This window comes from Pristiophorus japonicus, chromosome 1, assembly GCF_044704955.1.
Source record: "Pristiophorus japonicus isolate sPriJap1 chromosome 1, sPriJap1.hap1, whole genome shotgun sequence".
Taxonomy (NCBI): Eukaryota; Metazoa; Chordata; class Chondrichthyes; family Pristiophoridae; genus Pristiophorus; species Pristiophorus japonicus.
In genome coordinates this window covers 222,070,934-222,087,722 of record NC_091977.1, presented here as the reverse complement: position 1 = coordinate 222,087,722, position 16,789 = coordinate 222,070,934, and the positions used below count along the sequence as shown (strand labels likewise).

Genomic DNA, 16,789 nt, shown 5'->3' with positions numbered 1-16,789 from the left:
ACCTCAGTTCCCATCGTTGCTTAATATTGTATCCAGTCCATCACACTTATTGAAACAACAACCCTTCCAGCATCCCCTCAGTTAGTATTGTACTTGAGGGCAGAACAAATGCAAATTACAGATTTTTAACACTTCAGATTAAACTGAATTAGTTTTACTTGCACAATAATTTAAGTATTCATTATCAAGCCACCAATTTTAATGCCCTTGCTATATCTGTCATTACAACAAACTAAAAATCTGATGACCTTGCAGAAATCAGTATTTCATTAAAACCTGTATATTTGTCCTTATATAGTCTTTTAAGAATAACCCTAATGAAATCTCTGCATTGCTCCACACAGAGAAAATAAGCATTCCAAGGAACTGCATTACAAGTGATTTTGTAAATGTATGCATTTTGCTGTACAGAAAAAGTAATCTCGTTGGTAGGGTGCAAATTAAGTAGCTCTGGAGCTGCAAAGAAGCGCATTACTGTACCAAACTCGCTACTGAAAGGATTTAACAAAGGCCCGCCATCTATTATATTAGCATCGGTGCCCTTGAAACTATCACCTTGGTCCTCAGAATCCCACCACCAGCAGCAGCTGCAGGCACACCAGCAGCACCAACCTTCTCTGCAATCTTCTCTGATGGTACACAGGGCATCAGCACCTGACCACATTGCTGCCCGGTAGGCCAGGAATGGCCTCACCATAGTCACATTTACTTTACTTGACGCTGCACTGGCTGCCACATGATGTGCCAGATTGGCACCATAAAGCATCCCTACAATGCCCAAGCCATTCCTTTCTCACACATCACCAGGTGTACTGTTATGTCTCACCATTCACTGCAATTCACTAAGCCACTTCTAAAGGTGCACACACATCTGTCCAAGAACGTAAAGTGTTGAAAATAAAAATTTGAATGTTTGACACCACATTAACAGAAAGTTTATATGAACATTGACTAAAAGACCCAGTGCCCTAGCCTTGTGTGTTGATAGTTGGTATGATTGGACTAGGATGAGGGTGAGTGTAAGGGGTGGAAAGTAAGTTGGGGAAGTGATAATGCAGATAGAGAGGGATGGATGGAGGTGCAAACATGGAGGGAGTCATGGGAGAGCCTAGGTGCAGCTGTGCACCTTTGTGCAGTGCTTGTCAGTGTTTGCAGCACCTCAATGCTGTGGAACACTTGACAGCACAACTGTCAAATAAATGTGGGCATGGTCCCTTTATGGAAACCGGCTGATGACACGTCATCAAATGACGCTTCCTTCAATTGGCCAGGAAATGCACTGAGCCGGCTTAACAAGCCCAATCAGCGTAAAATCCTTTCCACACAGCGGGCTGGAGCCAGCAGCAGGTTCAGCACCTGCCACCGAACCCGCCAAGGTAGGCGAAATCGCGGCCTGACTGTTGTCTGCTGCTTGGTGTTACACTGGTAATGCCACTGGGTTCTGATTGTTTATATTTTGCAGCCCTGCTGGGTCTGTTCTCAATGCTTCTCCCTTATTAGTCCTTTGCTTTGTTTCATTTACTTTAACGACCTGCTGTGCATTTTAATCAAAAGCTCAAAAAGATTTATTTTGTTGAATTAGGGGCCTGGTTCCTTTTTGATATGAATATTTTTATTTCATTACATAGGCTTGTATTTTTAAGACTGGGGGTTTGTAACCATTATGACATAATCATTGTATTTTCAACATCATTTTCTCCTTTCATCAGTAATGTATATTTAAGAAGTTTGTGATTAATGAAGTCTGGCAAATCATACGTCATAGGAAGTTAACAGAAGTGCCATTGTTGTTCTGAATTCTGCTGCTTGACCAGATGAAAGGCTCCTTTTCACTCCTTGATTAGAGGATACAATATGATGTGCTGGTGTGGTTTTTACAAGAAGACAAAAGTAACTGCATTCACTGTGCCTGAAGCCGAATTTTGTCTATTGAATTTACACAAACTGATATTCCATTTGGATATGAATATTGTTATATATGAATAAAGAGTCTGACTGGATACTGTGAGCTCAAAGTAAAGTGTGACCGTAGTCGTTTATTGCAGATCTCCAGAGTGCCTCTCCAGCCTATGAGGCCTCCTTAAGTACCTATGCTCCCAAGGGATTGTGGGATTCTTTGGGACTCCAGGGAATGAGCTCTCTGGTGGCTGTACAAGGTATATACAAGTTTACATACATAACAACTCTTACACTCTCCCCCCACCCCCCCAAAAGTCAACAGTGTAACTATTTACAAAGTGAGTTGATCTGGGGCCTTTCTTTCTCTGATTGATTGTCTCAGTGCAAATGCTGGTTTTGGTGAATCGTTTGTTGGGTTCTCGCTGGGCTGCTGTGCAGCTGGTCTTGCTGGGCTGCCTGGTGTGGTGAGTCCTGCTGGGCTGCTGCGAGTGATGGGTTTTGCTTCATTGCCAACTGCGGAGTCGGTTGCCACTGGTGTGTATGTTGGGGGGTCAAAGAAGGTAGGGTCTAAAGTGGGTTGCTCAGGATAGTCCGTGAATCTGAGTTTGATTTGGTCCAAGTGTTTCCGGTGAATGAGTCCATTTGAAAATTTGACCCGAAACACCCTGCTCCCCTCTTTGGCCACAATAGTGCCGGGAAACCACTTGGGACCTTGTCCATAATTCAATACAAATACAGAATCATTGATTTCAATTTCGCGTGACACATTTGCGCTATCATGATATGTACTTTGTTGAAGCCGCCTGCTCTCTGCCTGTTCATGTAGATCAGGGTGAACTAATGAGAGCCTTGTCTTCAGTGCGCTTTTCATGAGCAATTCAGCAGGTGGAATCCCAGTGAGTGAGTGGGGTCTCGTGCGGTAGCTAAGCAGGACTCGGGATAGGCGAGTCTGCAGCGAGCCTCCAGCTACCCTCTTCAAGCCCTGCTTGATAGTTTGCACTGCTCTCTCTGCCTGACCATTGGATGCTGGTTTGAACGGGGCAGATGTAACATGTTTGATCCTGTTACGGGTCATGAACTCTTTGAACTCGGCACTGGTGAAACATGGCCCGTTGTCGTTCACAAGGACATCGGGTAGTCCGTGCATGGCAAACATGGCCCGCAGGCTTTCACTGGTGGCAGCGGACGTGCTTGCCGACATTATCTCACATTCAATCCATTTGGAGTAAGCATCTACAACCACAGGGAATATTTTACCCAAGAACAGGCCTGCATAGTCGACATGGACCCTGGACCACGGTTTGGAGGGTCAAGACCATAAACTTAGTGGCGCCTCCCTGGGTGCATTGCTTAACTGCGAGCATGTGTTACATCTGTGCATGCAGAACTTTTAAGTCCGCATCGATACCTGGCCACCACACGTGGGATCTGGCTATCGCTGTCATCATTACAATGCCTGGGTGGGTACTGTGGAGGTCACTGATGAAAGTGACTCTGCCCTTCTTGGGGACCACTACCCGATTGCCCCACAGAAGACAGTCTGCCTCTATAGACATTTCACCTTTGCGCTGCTGGTACAGCTTTATCTCTTCCTGCATTTCCACTGGGACACTGGACCAGCTCCCGTGAAATACACAATTTTTTACTCGGGACAGTAAGGGGTCCTGGCTCATCCAGGTTCTAATCTGTCGAGCTGTGACGGGTGATTGCTCGCTCTCGAATGCTTCCATAACCATGACTAAATCTGCGGGCTGCGCCATTTCCATCCCCGTGGTGGGCAATGGCAGCCTACTGAGAGCATCAACACAGTTTTCTGTGCCTGGCCTGTGGCAGATGGCGTAGTTGTATGCAGACAACGTGAGCGCCCATCTTTGGATGTGGGCCGATGCATTCGTATTTATCCCCTTACTCTCGGAAAACAGGAATATTAGTGGTTTATGGTCCGTTTCCAATTCAAATTTACCCCAAACAGATATTGATGCATTTTCTTTACCCCATAGACACACGCTAACGCTTCTTTTTCAATCATGCTGTAGGCTCTCTCAGCCTTAGACATACTTCTGGATGCATAAGCAACCGGTTGCAATTTCCCAGATTCATTAGCTTGTTGCAATACACAGCCGACGCCATACGACAACGCATCACATGCTAGTACCAAACGCTTACATGGATCATACAACACAAGCAATTTGTTTAAGCATAACAATTTTCTAGCTTTTATAAAGGCATTTTCTTAGCTTTTGCCCCATACCCATTCGTCTCCTTTACGCAGTAAGGTGTGCAGTGGTTCTAACAGTGTGCTGAGACCCAGTAAGAAGCTACCAAAGTAGTTCAGGAGTCCTAGAAACGACCGCAGCTCCGTCACGTTCTGTGGCCTCAGTGCGTTCTCGATTGCCTCCGTCTTCGAATCGGTAGGCCTGATGCCGTCCACCGCGATTCTTCCCAGAAACTCCACTTCAGGCGCCAGGAAAACGCACTTCGAGAATTTCAACCTGAGGACTAAGAACCTCCTCCAGGTTCTGCAGATGCTCGACTGTGTCCCGACCTGTAACCAAGATGTCGTCCTGGAAGACCACCGTGCGCAGGACCGACTTCAGTAAGCTTTCCATGTTTCTCTGGAATATCGCCGCGGCTGATCGAATTCCAAACGGGCATCTGTTATAAATGAAGAGACCTTTGTGCGTGTTGATGCAGGTGAGACCCTTCGATGATTCCTCCAGCTCCTGCGTCATGTAGGCCGAGGTCAAGTCCAGCTTCGTGGTCGTATTTCCTCCTGCCAGCGTAATAGCCTTTGGTTGTGGGTATTGATCCTGCAGGGAGAAAAGATTGATAGTTACTTTGTAATCACCACAGATTCTGACGGTGCCAATTCCCTGAGGACTGGAACAATCGGACTGGTCCACTCGTTGAATTCGATCGGCAAAATGATGCCCTCTCATTGTAGCCGGTCTAGCTCGACCTCTACCCTTTCTCTCCCCTTTCTCTCATCATGTACGGTACTGCTCTCGCCTTGTAATAGATGGGTCGCGCCCCCGGAATTAGGTGGATCTGCACTTTTGCTCCTTGGAACTTCCCGATGTTCGAACAGCGAAGGGAACTTGTTTAAGACCTGGGTACATGAAGTATCGTCAGCGGACGAGAGCGCTCGGACGTCGTCTCAGTTCCAGCGTATCTTTCCCAGCCAGCTCCTGCTGAGCAGTGTAGGACCATCGCCTGGTACCACCAAGAGTGGTAGCTTGTGCACCACTCCATCGTAGGAGACCTTTCCAGTAGCACTACCGATTACGGGAATCAATTCCTTTGTGTACATTCTCAGTTTTGTGCGAATGGGAGCCAAGACTGGCCTTGAGGCCTTGCTGCACCATAATTTTTCGAAAGTCTTTTTGTTCATAATGGACTGGCTCGCACCCTTGCCAGCTCCATTGACACTGGGAGTCCATTTAATTCAACCTTCAGCATTATCGGGAGACACTGTGGTAAATGTGTGCACCCCATATACCTCTGCCTCCTTGGTCTGAGGTTCTGGTTCGTCGTGATCTGCCGTGGATCTGTCCTCCTCTGCAACATGGTGGTTTGCAGGATTAACAGGGTTTGCAGCTCGCCTGCACATACGTTGGAGGTGTCCCATTGTTCCACAGCGCTTGCAAACATACCCTTTGAAACAGCATGAATGGAAACTATGATTACCCCCGCAGCACTAACAAGGTGTTAATGGCCTTGCATTCATCACCCTTGATGGTGGACTCTGAGACATCTGCGGACATGCAGCTGCAGGCATGTGGGGCTTGCAGCTGCACGTTGCAATTTGAAAACAACATCACTTTGTTCACAGTACTTGTAGCAGCACTCATGTGCTGAGAGATTTGCTTAGTATTGTCACTGGTAGCAATGAATGCCTAGGCTATCGCTATGGCCTTACTCAACGTTGGGTCAAAAGTTTGCGAAGTATCACTTCATGGCCAATACCAAGTACGAAAAAATCTCTGAGCATGTGCACCAAATGTCCTTCAAATTCGCAATGTCCTGCAAGGCGTCATAGCTTGGCGACATAACTCGCCATTTCCTGGTCTTCAGACCTTTTGTAGGTGTAGAACCGGTACCTCGCCATCAGAATGCTTTCCTTCGAGTTCAGATGCTCCCGGACCAGTGTGTACAAGTCATTGTACGATTTCTCTGTGCGTTTCGCTGGAGCAAGCAGATATTTCATGAAACCATACGTTGGTGCCCTGCAGATGGTGAGGAGAATCGCCCTTTGTTTAGCAGTGTTCACTTCTCCTTCCAGCTCATTGGCCACGACATATTGGTCGAGTCGCTCCACGAAGGTTTCTCAATCATTTCCCTCCGAAAATTTCTCCAGGATGCCCACTGTTCTCTGCATCGTTGGGTTCGTCATCTGTATTTCGTCGCCAGTTGTTATATATGAATAAAGAGTCTGACTGGATACTGTGAGCTCAAAGTAAAGTGTGACTTTAGTCTTTTATTGCAGGTCTCCAGAGTGCCTCTCCAGCCTGTGAGGCCTCCTAAGATACCTGTGCTCCCAAGGGATTGTGGGATCCCTTGGGACTCCAGGGGATGAGCCCTCTGGTGGCTGTACAAGGTATATACAAGTTTACATACATAACAAGTATGAAGGGTAATGAATCATTTTTCTTGTTGTGAGTTAAGACGTATTTTAAAAAAATACAAAATTGTAATGTGTATAATAGGAAAGATTTTCTTCCTTACTTATAGGACATTAGGAAATGGGCCTTGACCTCTTCACAGAGCCAAGTGCTAAGATGGGAAAATTTACTGTGCACCAGGCATAGCAAGATCATAAAATTCATTTTTGAAGAATGTGTTTACAATTTCACTACACCTCATGTGCAGAGGAAATGGAGTCCAAACAACGCAAGCTGGTGTCGGGGAAGAGCTGTTGGATTCCGGCTAAAATAAGTTAAAAATTGAATTCTTGAATAATGTATAAATGTTGGAACCTAGTATGGTGGTTCTCAATATTTACTTTCTTTGCAGCTAATGAATCTGGAACGCAAATGGCAGCACCATGAGCAGAACAACTTTGTTATGAAAGAATGTATCCTTGACCACTTGCATAAGTCATATTTGCAGTTTAGAACATACTTAAGTTGTAACTTCTCATATAGAAGATTTTACTTGTTGAGGTTGAGGAATAAATATTGACCAGGACCCCGGGAAGAACTTCCCTGCTCTTCTAATATTGCTATGGGATCTTTTACGTGCACCATATGTGGCAGGCATGGCCAAAAGGCGGAACATCCAATGGTGCAGCATTCCCTCAGTGCTGCACTGGAGTGTTAGCCTGGATTTTATAACCCATAACCTTTTGACTCGGAGGCAAGTATGCTACCCACTGAGCCACAGCTGACATTGTTCTGATACATTTCATCTCTCTGACCCTAATTCTCTTATTATAGCATGCAACCTTATTTTGAATATTCCTCATGTATTTGCTGCTACTACATTGATAAATTGTTTCAAACATTTATCACTCTTTGTGTAAAGAGGCAGAACTGTATTTGAAGCTGATTGCCAGAACAGAAAGAATAAACTAATGACTAACAATCATTTTGTATTTCATATTCAATAGAACAGTTTTACATAAGAAATAGGAGCAGAAGTAGGCCATATGGCTCCTCGAGCCTGCTCCACCATTCAATAAGATCATGGCTGATCATCGACCTCATCTCCACTTTCCTGCCCGATCTCCATATCCCTTGATTTCCCTAGACTCCAAAAATCTATCTATCTCAGTCTTGAATATACTCAGAGACTCAGCATCCACAACCCTCTGGGGCAGAGAATTCCAAAGATTCACAACCCTCTGAGTGAAAAAATTCCTCCTCATCTCTGTCTTAAATGGCCTATCCCTCATCCTGAGACTGTGCCCCTAGTTCTAGACACTCCAGCCAGGGGAACCAACCTCTCAGCATCTACTCTGTCAATCCCCTTCAGAATCTTGTATGTTTCAATGAGATCACCTCATTCTACTCCAGAGAGAATAGGCCCATTCTACATAATCTCTCATCATAAGACAGCCCTCTCATCCCAGGAATTAATCTAGTGAACCTCCGTTGTACCGCCTCCAAGGCAAGTATATCCTTCCTTAGATAAGGAGACCAAAACTGTGCACAGTACTCCAAGTGTGGTCTCACCAAGGCCCTGTAAAATCGTAGCAAGACTTACTTACTCTTATATTCCAACCCCTTACAATAAAGGACAACATGCCATTTGCCTTCCTTATTGCTTGCTGTACCTTCATTCTAGCTTTCTGTATTTCTTGCACAAGGACACCCAAATCTCTCTGAACACCAACATTTAAAAGTTTCTCACCATTTAAAAAAATATTCTGTTTTTCTATTCTTCCTACCAAAGTGAATAACCTCACAATTCCCTACATTATTACTCCATCTGCCACCTTACTGCCCACTTACTTAGTCTATATATATATATATCCCTTTGCAGATGCTTTGTGTTCTCCTCACAGCTTACTGTCCCACCTAGCTTTGCATCATCAGCAAACTTGGATACATTACTCTCAGTCTCTTCACCTAGGTCATTAATATAGATTGTAAATAGCTGAGGCCCCAGCACTGATCCTTGCTGCACCCCACTAGTTACAGCCTGCCAACCTGAAAAAGATCTGTTTATCCCTACTCTCTGTTTTCTGTTGGTTAATTAACTCTACCCATGCTAATACATTACCTCCAATCCCACGAGCCCTTATCTTGTGTAATAACCTTTTATGTGGCACCTTATCGAATGCCTTTTGGAAATCCAAATATACTACATCCACTGGTTCCCCTTTATCAACCCTGCTAGCTACATCTTCAAACAACTCTAATAAGTTTGTCAAATACAATTTCCCTTTCATAAAACCCTGTTGACTCTGCCTAATCATGTTATGATTTTCTAAGTGCCCTGATACCACTTCCTTACAATGGATTCCAGCATTTTCCCAATGACTGATGTCAGGCTAACTGGCTCGTAGCTCCCTGTTTTCTCTCTCCCTCCTTTCTTGAATAACGGTGTTACATTTGCTACCTTCCAATCCACTATCTCTGCAGCCACCTCTTTTAGAACCTTAGGACGTAGGTCATCAGATCCAGGGGATTTGTCGGCTTTTAGTCCCATTAGTTTCTCTAGTATGTTTACTCTACTTATGTTAATTACATTAAGTTCCTCACCCTCATTAGACCCTTGGTTCCCCACCATTTTAGGTATGCTTTCTTCATCTTCTGTGAAGACAGATACAAAATATTTGTTTAACGTTTCTGCCATTTCCTTATTCCCCATAATAATTTCTCCTGCCTCAGCCTCTAAGGGACCAATGTTTACTTTTGCTACTCTTTTTACATACTTGCAGAAGCTCTTACAATGTGTTTTTATATTTCTTGCTAGTTTTTCTCTGATAGTTTTTTTTTTCCTTTTTATCAATTATTAAACAAATATATCACCAAAAATACTTCTTTACTTAATTCCCAGGGGCTCAACTTCAGTATCAAAATATTGTCACTTTAATTTGTATAACTATTTCCTCTAAACAGGCGTTACTATTTAAAAAGCATTTAAAATCTATACAGTTGCCTTCCATTATGTCCATACATATGAGAAAGTATTCATCGCACTTCGCTCAGCATTGCACATTGAAAGTCTCCAAAGGCTTCAAAGGAAAATGGCTCAAATATCTTGACCAAGAAGATATTATAAACCACTGTCTGTTAAGTAGTCCTTGCTGATTGGCTCAAATATCACACCAACACCTAAAATAAAGCTACAAATGATCAACCAGAAATCACTAAAAATCCAACCAATGATAAAACAGCAACCACCTCAAAACTAACAATCAAATTGCACCAAAAAATGTCAAACTGCTTTCAGTTGCTATCTTGGTTTTCCACTGATCCCCTATACCCATGAAATTTATAAAAATGTGTTAAAAAAAATTATACAGCAAAAATCACAAGGTTCACAACTCTTTCTGATGCACAATGCTAATTTTACTTCTCTAACTGAAATAAGTGTTTGTTTCATTGTGGCATGCAACATTTCCAAAGAAGCCAGATTTGTAACATTCATGCTGTTTGACGAATCCCAATTAGTTTTACTGGGTGCCCTTTTCAATAGCAGCTTGTTGTGTGATAATTAATATTCCTCAGCTTCCTCCTGATAGTTTATTTTTACACTGCCATCGTCAAATCCGTATTTTAGTGTTTGGTGATATGTCTTTGTATTTATCAATCTTGTGATTATGTTTCCTTAGTCAGATTTTCTGGATTTACCATTTATCTTTTTTCGAATGTTCTTGAGTCTTTATTTTTCCTGTTTACTGGACTAATTTTTACTTCCTTGGAATTTAGTTATTTGAAAGCTAAAATCTGAAACTTTTGCTGTCTTCTTAAATGTTTTTAATAATGAGGATAAATCAAAAAGAAAATAAGAATCTTACATCTTTGAGGCACAATACATATTTATAGATAGATTACATCACCAGAATCCATTAATTGTATTACTGCCTTATAATTGTAAATTCCTTTTAATATATAGTAAGTTATAATTATGGCACTTGAGTAAATTTCTTGTGAATTGGTGCCAAAGTAATGTAAAAGAATATGAACATTGGAAGTAATTTATTATAATTTAAAGCAAACCTATTTTAATGGCCTACTTTATGTATACTATATTAATCCATTTTCCTTGTACTACATTATTAATTTTTATATACTATATCGCTAGCAATGCCACCTGTTTTGTGGCATTGCTAGCGGTTCTAATGTTACCCATAAGCTTGTGAGAGTTGTGAGCTTTTTCTTTTAGTAATTGTCCTTTAGATTCCATCTGTTTAGGTCTCAAAAGAGTGCATTTCATTTGATTCTTCTTATCAACTTCCTTAACTCTGCTCAACAGTCATTGCTACAAAGGGTATGGAGAGTGACTACCAGCCAGTTGTGAAGAATGTGGCCAAACAACTTGCTGAGTTCAACAAAATACTTCAAGAGGCCGTTCAAAACGCCAGAAACTGACCTAAATGCCTTCCTGACTAATCTGGAAGGACATTAAAGAGAACGATTTTAGTTGCTTTTTTTTTCAACAAGAAATTTCCACAAGAGGATAAGCTTACACACTATATTTGAGTAAACCTTTTTTCACACTACAAATTTTGTATTTCCCATTTTTATTTTACACTATCTGATTTTTTGTCATATATTTATTGCATTTGAGTTCTAGGCACCAACAATAAACACATTGCTCTAGTACATTTTATTTTAAGTCAGACCGAGTCTTAACTCCATGAACCCCTTCAGCCATTCTTCTGAATCTGGAGAAGTAGCATGCAGAGACTGTAAGGTACATGACCAGTGTTCTGTATGAGAAACAGGACCATACTCCTTTCCCTACGAATCAACCTAAATTTCACATTGTTGAAATTCTTAGGAATAAAATGGTTAAGCTAGCAGTACAATAAGAGGAAACAGTAGCTGAACTCGATATACTGTCTCAGTTATAGGTTCAACCGTGCAGTAATAATAGTATTTCACAAGAAACTATTTGCTGACATTGAGGGTAGATGCTGACATGGTTGAGAAAAGTGATCTGTTTCTGTGCTGTAACTTCCATGTGCCTGTAACCTATCGTCATATTAAGAAATTTGAGAAGGGACTTGATTGTGGAACAGACACCACCCAGTTATATGCAATGTGGCATTTTATCTCACATTAATTCTTTAACAGTTAACTTATTTCCAATCAAACAAAATTTGAGATAGTATGTGTGTATTCATTACCTCCGATTTTATTGATGTCTACAATTTAGTGCTGAGATAATCCACTCTGAATTTCAGTTTTATTGTACAATTACATTAATTTAAATGTGCTCTGTGCAGTTTCAGAAGTCCAATAAAAATAATTGGAGCATTTGTGGGTTTATTTGTGAAGTGCTTTCTTTAATCACATTACACCACTCAAGATTTTTTTCCCCAAATACAAGAATGGTATCAGCCATCAACCAGTGAGTTCAAGAGAGGTGGAGAGGTAGAGCTGAGTGCCATCAGTATGCATGTAGAAGCTGAGTACATATCTGTGGATGATGACACCAAGGGGTATCATGGAGAGAAGGGGGACAAAGAGGGTATTTTGGGGGACTCCAGAGTTAACTATGCAGGAGGGAAAGAAAAGCCATCGCCGGAGATTCTTTTGTTATGATCAGATAGGTAAGAGTAGAACAAAGCAAGAGCAGTTTCCCTAAGCTGGACAACGGAGATGAGGTGGAGGAGGATGGCATGGTCGAATGTAGTAAAGGCTGCGGAGGGGTCAAGGAAGATGAGAGATAATGCACTCTGATTAAGCACAGATATATCGGGGCCATTAGGATCACCAAGCAAGGAGGTGGAAGTTTGTGTCCTTCCCACTTCCTTCTCGGGGTCATTCAAAAATATATGAGACAGGGTAGTCAATATTTTTAGTATTTTCCTACTGACCTCAAAGGCCGACCTTTAATCAGAACAATGCTTCATCAATTACTCATCTGAATGTGGTTCTTTGAGTTGAAAGGATAGCTATGACACTATACCCCACCCGATTAGAGTTCTGGTAATCAGCAATGGAATATTTACAGAATTATTGTGTCCGATTTCTCCTAGGATCCCTCAGAATAGCATGATTGTATTTCAAATTCGGATGGAGGGTGAGAAAGTTGGATCTTTAACCAGCGTACTAAGCTTAAATTAAGTAGACTATGAAAGTATGAGAGCAGAGTTGGGTAAAGTGGACTGGGAAAATAGATTAAAGTGTAGGGCAGTTGATGAACAGTGGTGTACATTTAAGGAGATATTTCACAACTCTCAAGAAAAATATATTCCAGTGAGGAGGAAAGGATGTAAGAGAAAAGATAGCCATCTGTGGCTAACTAAAGAAATAAAGGACGGTATCTAATTAAAAACAAGGGCATACAAAGTGGCCAAAACTAGTGAGAGGACAGAAGACTGGGAAGCTTTTAAAAGCCAGCAAAGAACAACTAAAAAAAATGATAAAGAAAGGGAACATAGATTATGAAAATAAAGTAGCACAAAATATAAAAACAGATAGCAAGAGTTTCTATAGGTATATAAAAAGGAAAAGAGTGGCTAAAGTAAATGTTGGTCCCTTAGAGGATGAGATCGGGGAATTAGTAATGGGGAACATGGAGATGGCAGAAACTCTGAACAAATATTTTGTATCAGTCTTTACGGTAGAGGACACTAATAATATTCCGACAGTGGATAGTCTAGGGGCTATAGGGGGGGGGAGGAACTTAACACAATCACAATCATTAAGGAGGTGGTATTCTGTAAGATAATGGGACTAAAGGCAGATAAATCTCCTGGACCTGATGGCTTGCATCCTAGGGTCTTAAGAGAAGTAGCGGCAGGGATTGTGGGTGCATTGGTTGGAACTTATCAAAATTCCTTGGTTTCTAGGGAGGCCCCAGCAGATTGGAAAACTGCAAATGTAACGCCCCTATTTAGAAAAGGATGCAGACAAAAAGCAGGAAACTATAGACCAGTTAGCCTAACATCTGTGATCGTGAAAATGTTGGGAGTCCATTATTAAAGAAGTACTAGCAGGACATTTGGAAAAGCAAAATTCGGTCAGGCAGAATCAGCATGGATTTATGAAGGGGAAGTCATGTTTGACAAATTTGCTGGAGTTCTTTGAGGATTTAATGAACAGGGTGGATAAAGGGGAACCAGTGGATGTAGTGTATTTGGACTTCCAGAAGGCATTTGACAAGGTGCCACGTAAAAGGTTACTGCACAAAATAAAAGTTCATGGGGTTGGGGGTAATATATTAGCATGGATAGAGGATTGGCTAAGTTATAGAGAACAGAGAGTCGGGATAAATGGTTCATTCTCTGGTTGGCAACCAGTAACTAGTGGGGTGCTGGATGGATCAGTGCTGGGACCCCAACTATTTACAATCTATATTAACGACTTGGAAGAAAGGACGAAGTGTAACGTAGCCAAGTTTGTTGACGATACAAATATGGGAGGAAAAGCAATGTGTGAAGAGGACACACAAAATTTGCAAAAGGACATAGACAGGCTAAGTGAGTGGGCAAAGATTTGGCAGATGGAGTCTAGTGTCGGAAAGTGTGAGGTTATGCACTTTGGCAGAAAAAATCAAAGAGCAAGTTATTATTTAAATGGAGAAAGATTGCAAATTGCCGCAGTACAGCGGGACCTGGGGGTACTTGTGCATGAAACACAAAAGGATAGTATGCAGGTACAGCAAGTGATCAGGAAGGCCAATGGTATCTTGGCCTTTATTGCAAAGGGAATGGAGTATAAAAGCAGGGAAGTCCTGCTACAGCTATATAAGGTATTGGTGAGACCACACCTGGAATACTGCATGCAGTTTTGGTTTCCATATTTACAAAAGGATATACTTGCTTTGGAGGCAGTTCAGAGAAGGTTCACTAGGTTGATTCCGGGGATGAGGGCGTTGACTTATGAGGAACGGTTGAGTAGGTTGGGCTTCTACTCATTGGAATTCAGAAGAATGAAATGTGATCTTATCGAAACATATAAGATTATGAGTGGGCTTGACAAGGTGGATGCAGAGAGGATGTTTCCACTGATGGGGGAGACTAGAACTAGAGGGCATGATCTTGGAATAAGGAGCCGCCCATTTAAAACAGAGATGAGAAGAAATTTCTTCTCTCAGAGGATTGTAAATCTCTGGAATTCGCTGCCTCAGTGAGCTGTGGAAGCTGGGACATTGAATAAATTTAAGACAGAAATAGATACTTTCTTAAATGATAAGGGGATAAAGGATTATGGAGGGAAGTGGAGCTGAGTCCATGATCAGATCAGCCATGATCTTATTGAATGGTAGAGCAGGCTCGAGGGGCCGTATGGCCTACTCCTGTTCCTATTTCTTATGTTCTTATTATATTTTAACCACCATCCAGGATCTTTCTCTGCAGCTATATTTCTTTCTTGGTGAGAAGGTAGCTGAATTCTATTGGTGAGCCTTCCCATTTCCATTGAGCAAATGGAACAATCAGTAACTTACAAAATTGTCACTTGTGTAGTGAAAGCTCCAGATGCCAGCACCATTCAACTAACTCCTCAGCAGGAAGAGTGAGATAAAAACAATGCTAATAAAAATTGCTTCCTCATTAATGGAATATAAAACACCCTAGTGTCATTGTGTAAGACAAAGCTATTTACTCCTTGATTTTGAGTGAGTGGGAAAAAAAATAATTCCCCACACCATCCTCTCCTCAGCATTTCCATTTTAAGCATGTGTCTTGAAAGAATGCTGTATTGTTTTGAGAAAGTTGAAACTTAGCATTTTGATTTGTCATAAATTATTTTAGTAGTGCTAATTTTAGAGGACAACTAGAAAATATTCCCATACATGCAGTTGCAAAGAAAATCAGACTTTATTTTACAACAACAACTTGTATTTATATAGCGCCTTTAACGTAGTAATATGTCCCAAGTCACTCCACAGAAGTGTTATAATTCATTTTACTGCCCTCCCTGTGAAACAATCTCTGAGTTACAGACCGGCACCATTACACTTTACTGCCCCTCCCTGTAGCTGAAACAATTCTGCTTTGTTTGGGAGGTCCAAGAGTTCGGGAGACCTGAGAGTTTGGGAGGCCCGGAGGTATGAGAGTTCGGGAGGCGCGTGGGTCTGAGAGTTTGGGAGGTCAAGAGTTTGGGAGGCCTGGAAGTCTGAGAGTTCAGGAGGTCAGAGTTCGGGAGGTCAGGAGTAAGAGGCCCAGAGGTCAGCGAGGAGTTCACTTCTGGTGAGGAGCTCACAGCCCTCGTCTGGGTAGGTAAGTAATTGGCTGTTTGATTGGTAAGTATCTCTCTCTCTTTATAATCAGATAAGTCTAATTAGAGGGATGGCAGGGCAGCTCAGTCCTGTGGAGTGCATGTCCTGCAGCATGTGGGAAGTCCTGGATGCTTTGTGTGGCCTAGACAGCCACATGTGCAGGAGGTGTCTCCAGCTTCAACTACTCGAGCTCCGCGTTTAGTAGTTTGAGTGGCGGCTGGAGTCAATACGGTGCATCCGCAAGGATGAGAGCAACATGGATAGCACGTTTCAGGAGATGGTTAACCCCGCAGCTTAAAAGCATGCAGGTAGAGGGGAAATGGGTGAACACCAGATGGAGGAAAAATGCTAGACAGGTAGTGCAGGAGTCCCCCTGTGAGTCCATTTCGCTTTCCAACCGATATTCTCTTCTGAGCACCGGTGAGGCCAATGGTGCCTCTGGGGAGTGTATCCAGAGCCAAGTCCAAGTCACCACAAGTGGTTCAGCTGCACAGAGGGGAGGGACAAAGAATAAAAGAGCTGTAATGGTAGGGGATTCAATAGCTAGGGGAATAGAGAGGCGTTTTTGCAGCTGCAGACGTGACGCTGGGATTTTATGCTGCCTCCCCGGTGCTAGGGTCAAGGATGTCACAGAGCGAACGCAGGGCATTCTGGGGGGAGAGGGTAAACAACTAGAGGTCGTGGTCAATATCGGGACCAATGATATAGGTAGAAAGAGGGATGAGGTCCTGCAGGCAGAATTTAGCGAGTTAGAAAAATTAAATGGTAGGTCCTCAAAGGTAATAATCTCCGGGTTGCTACCGGTGCCACATGCTAATGAGTACAAGAATAGAAGGATAGTGAGGATGAATGCATGGCTGGAGAGTTGGTGTAGGAGGGAGGACTTTAAATTCCTGAGGCATTGGGACAGCTTCTGGGGGAGATGGGACCTGTACAAACCGGACGGGCTGCACCTCAACAGCGCCGGGACCAATATCCTCGTGGAGAAATTTGCTAGTACGGAGAGTTAAAACTAGCTTGGCAGGGGGATGGTAATCTGACAACA

General features: G+C 42.5%; 1 protein-coding gene across 1 annotated transcript in view; it reads left to right on the top strand.

Moving 5' to 3' along the window:
• ift74 (intraflagellar transport 74) overlaps nt 1-11,833 on the top strand; it is a 176,758-nt gene extending 164,925 nt beyond the window's left edge. The window contains exons 18-19 of the mRNA XM_070886712.1: nt 6,913-6,973; nt 10,825-11,833. Of these exons, the coding sequence (XP_070742813.1) occupies nt 6,913-6,973; nt 10,825-10,940 (177 nt within the window). The 3' untranslated portion in view covers nt 10,941-11,833. The remainder of the gene's footprint in view (nt 1-6,912; nt 6,974-10,824) is intronic.
• Nucleotides 11,834-16,789: the final 4,956 nt, after the last annotated feature.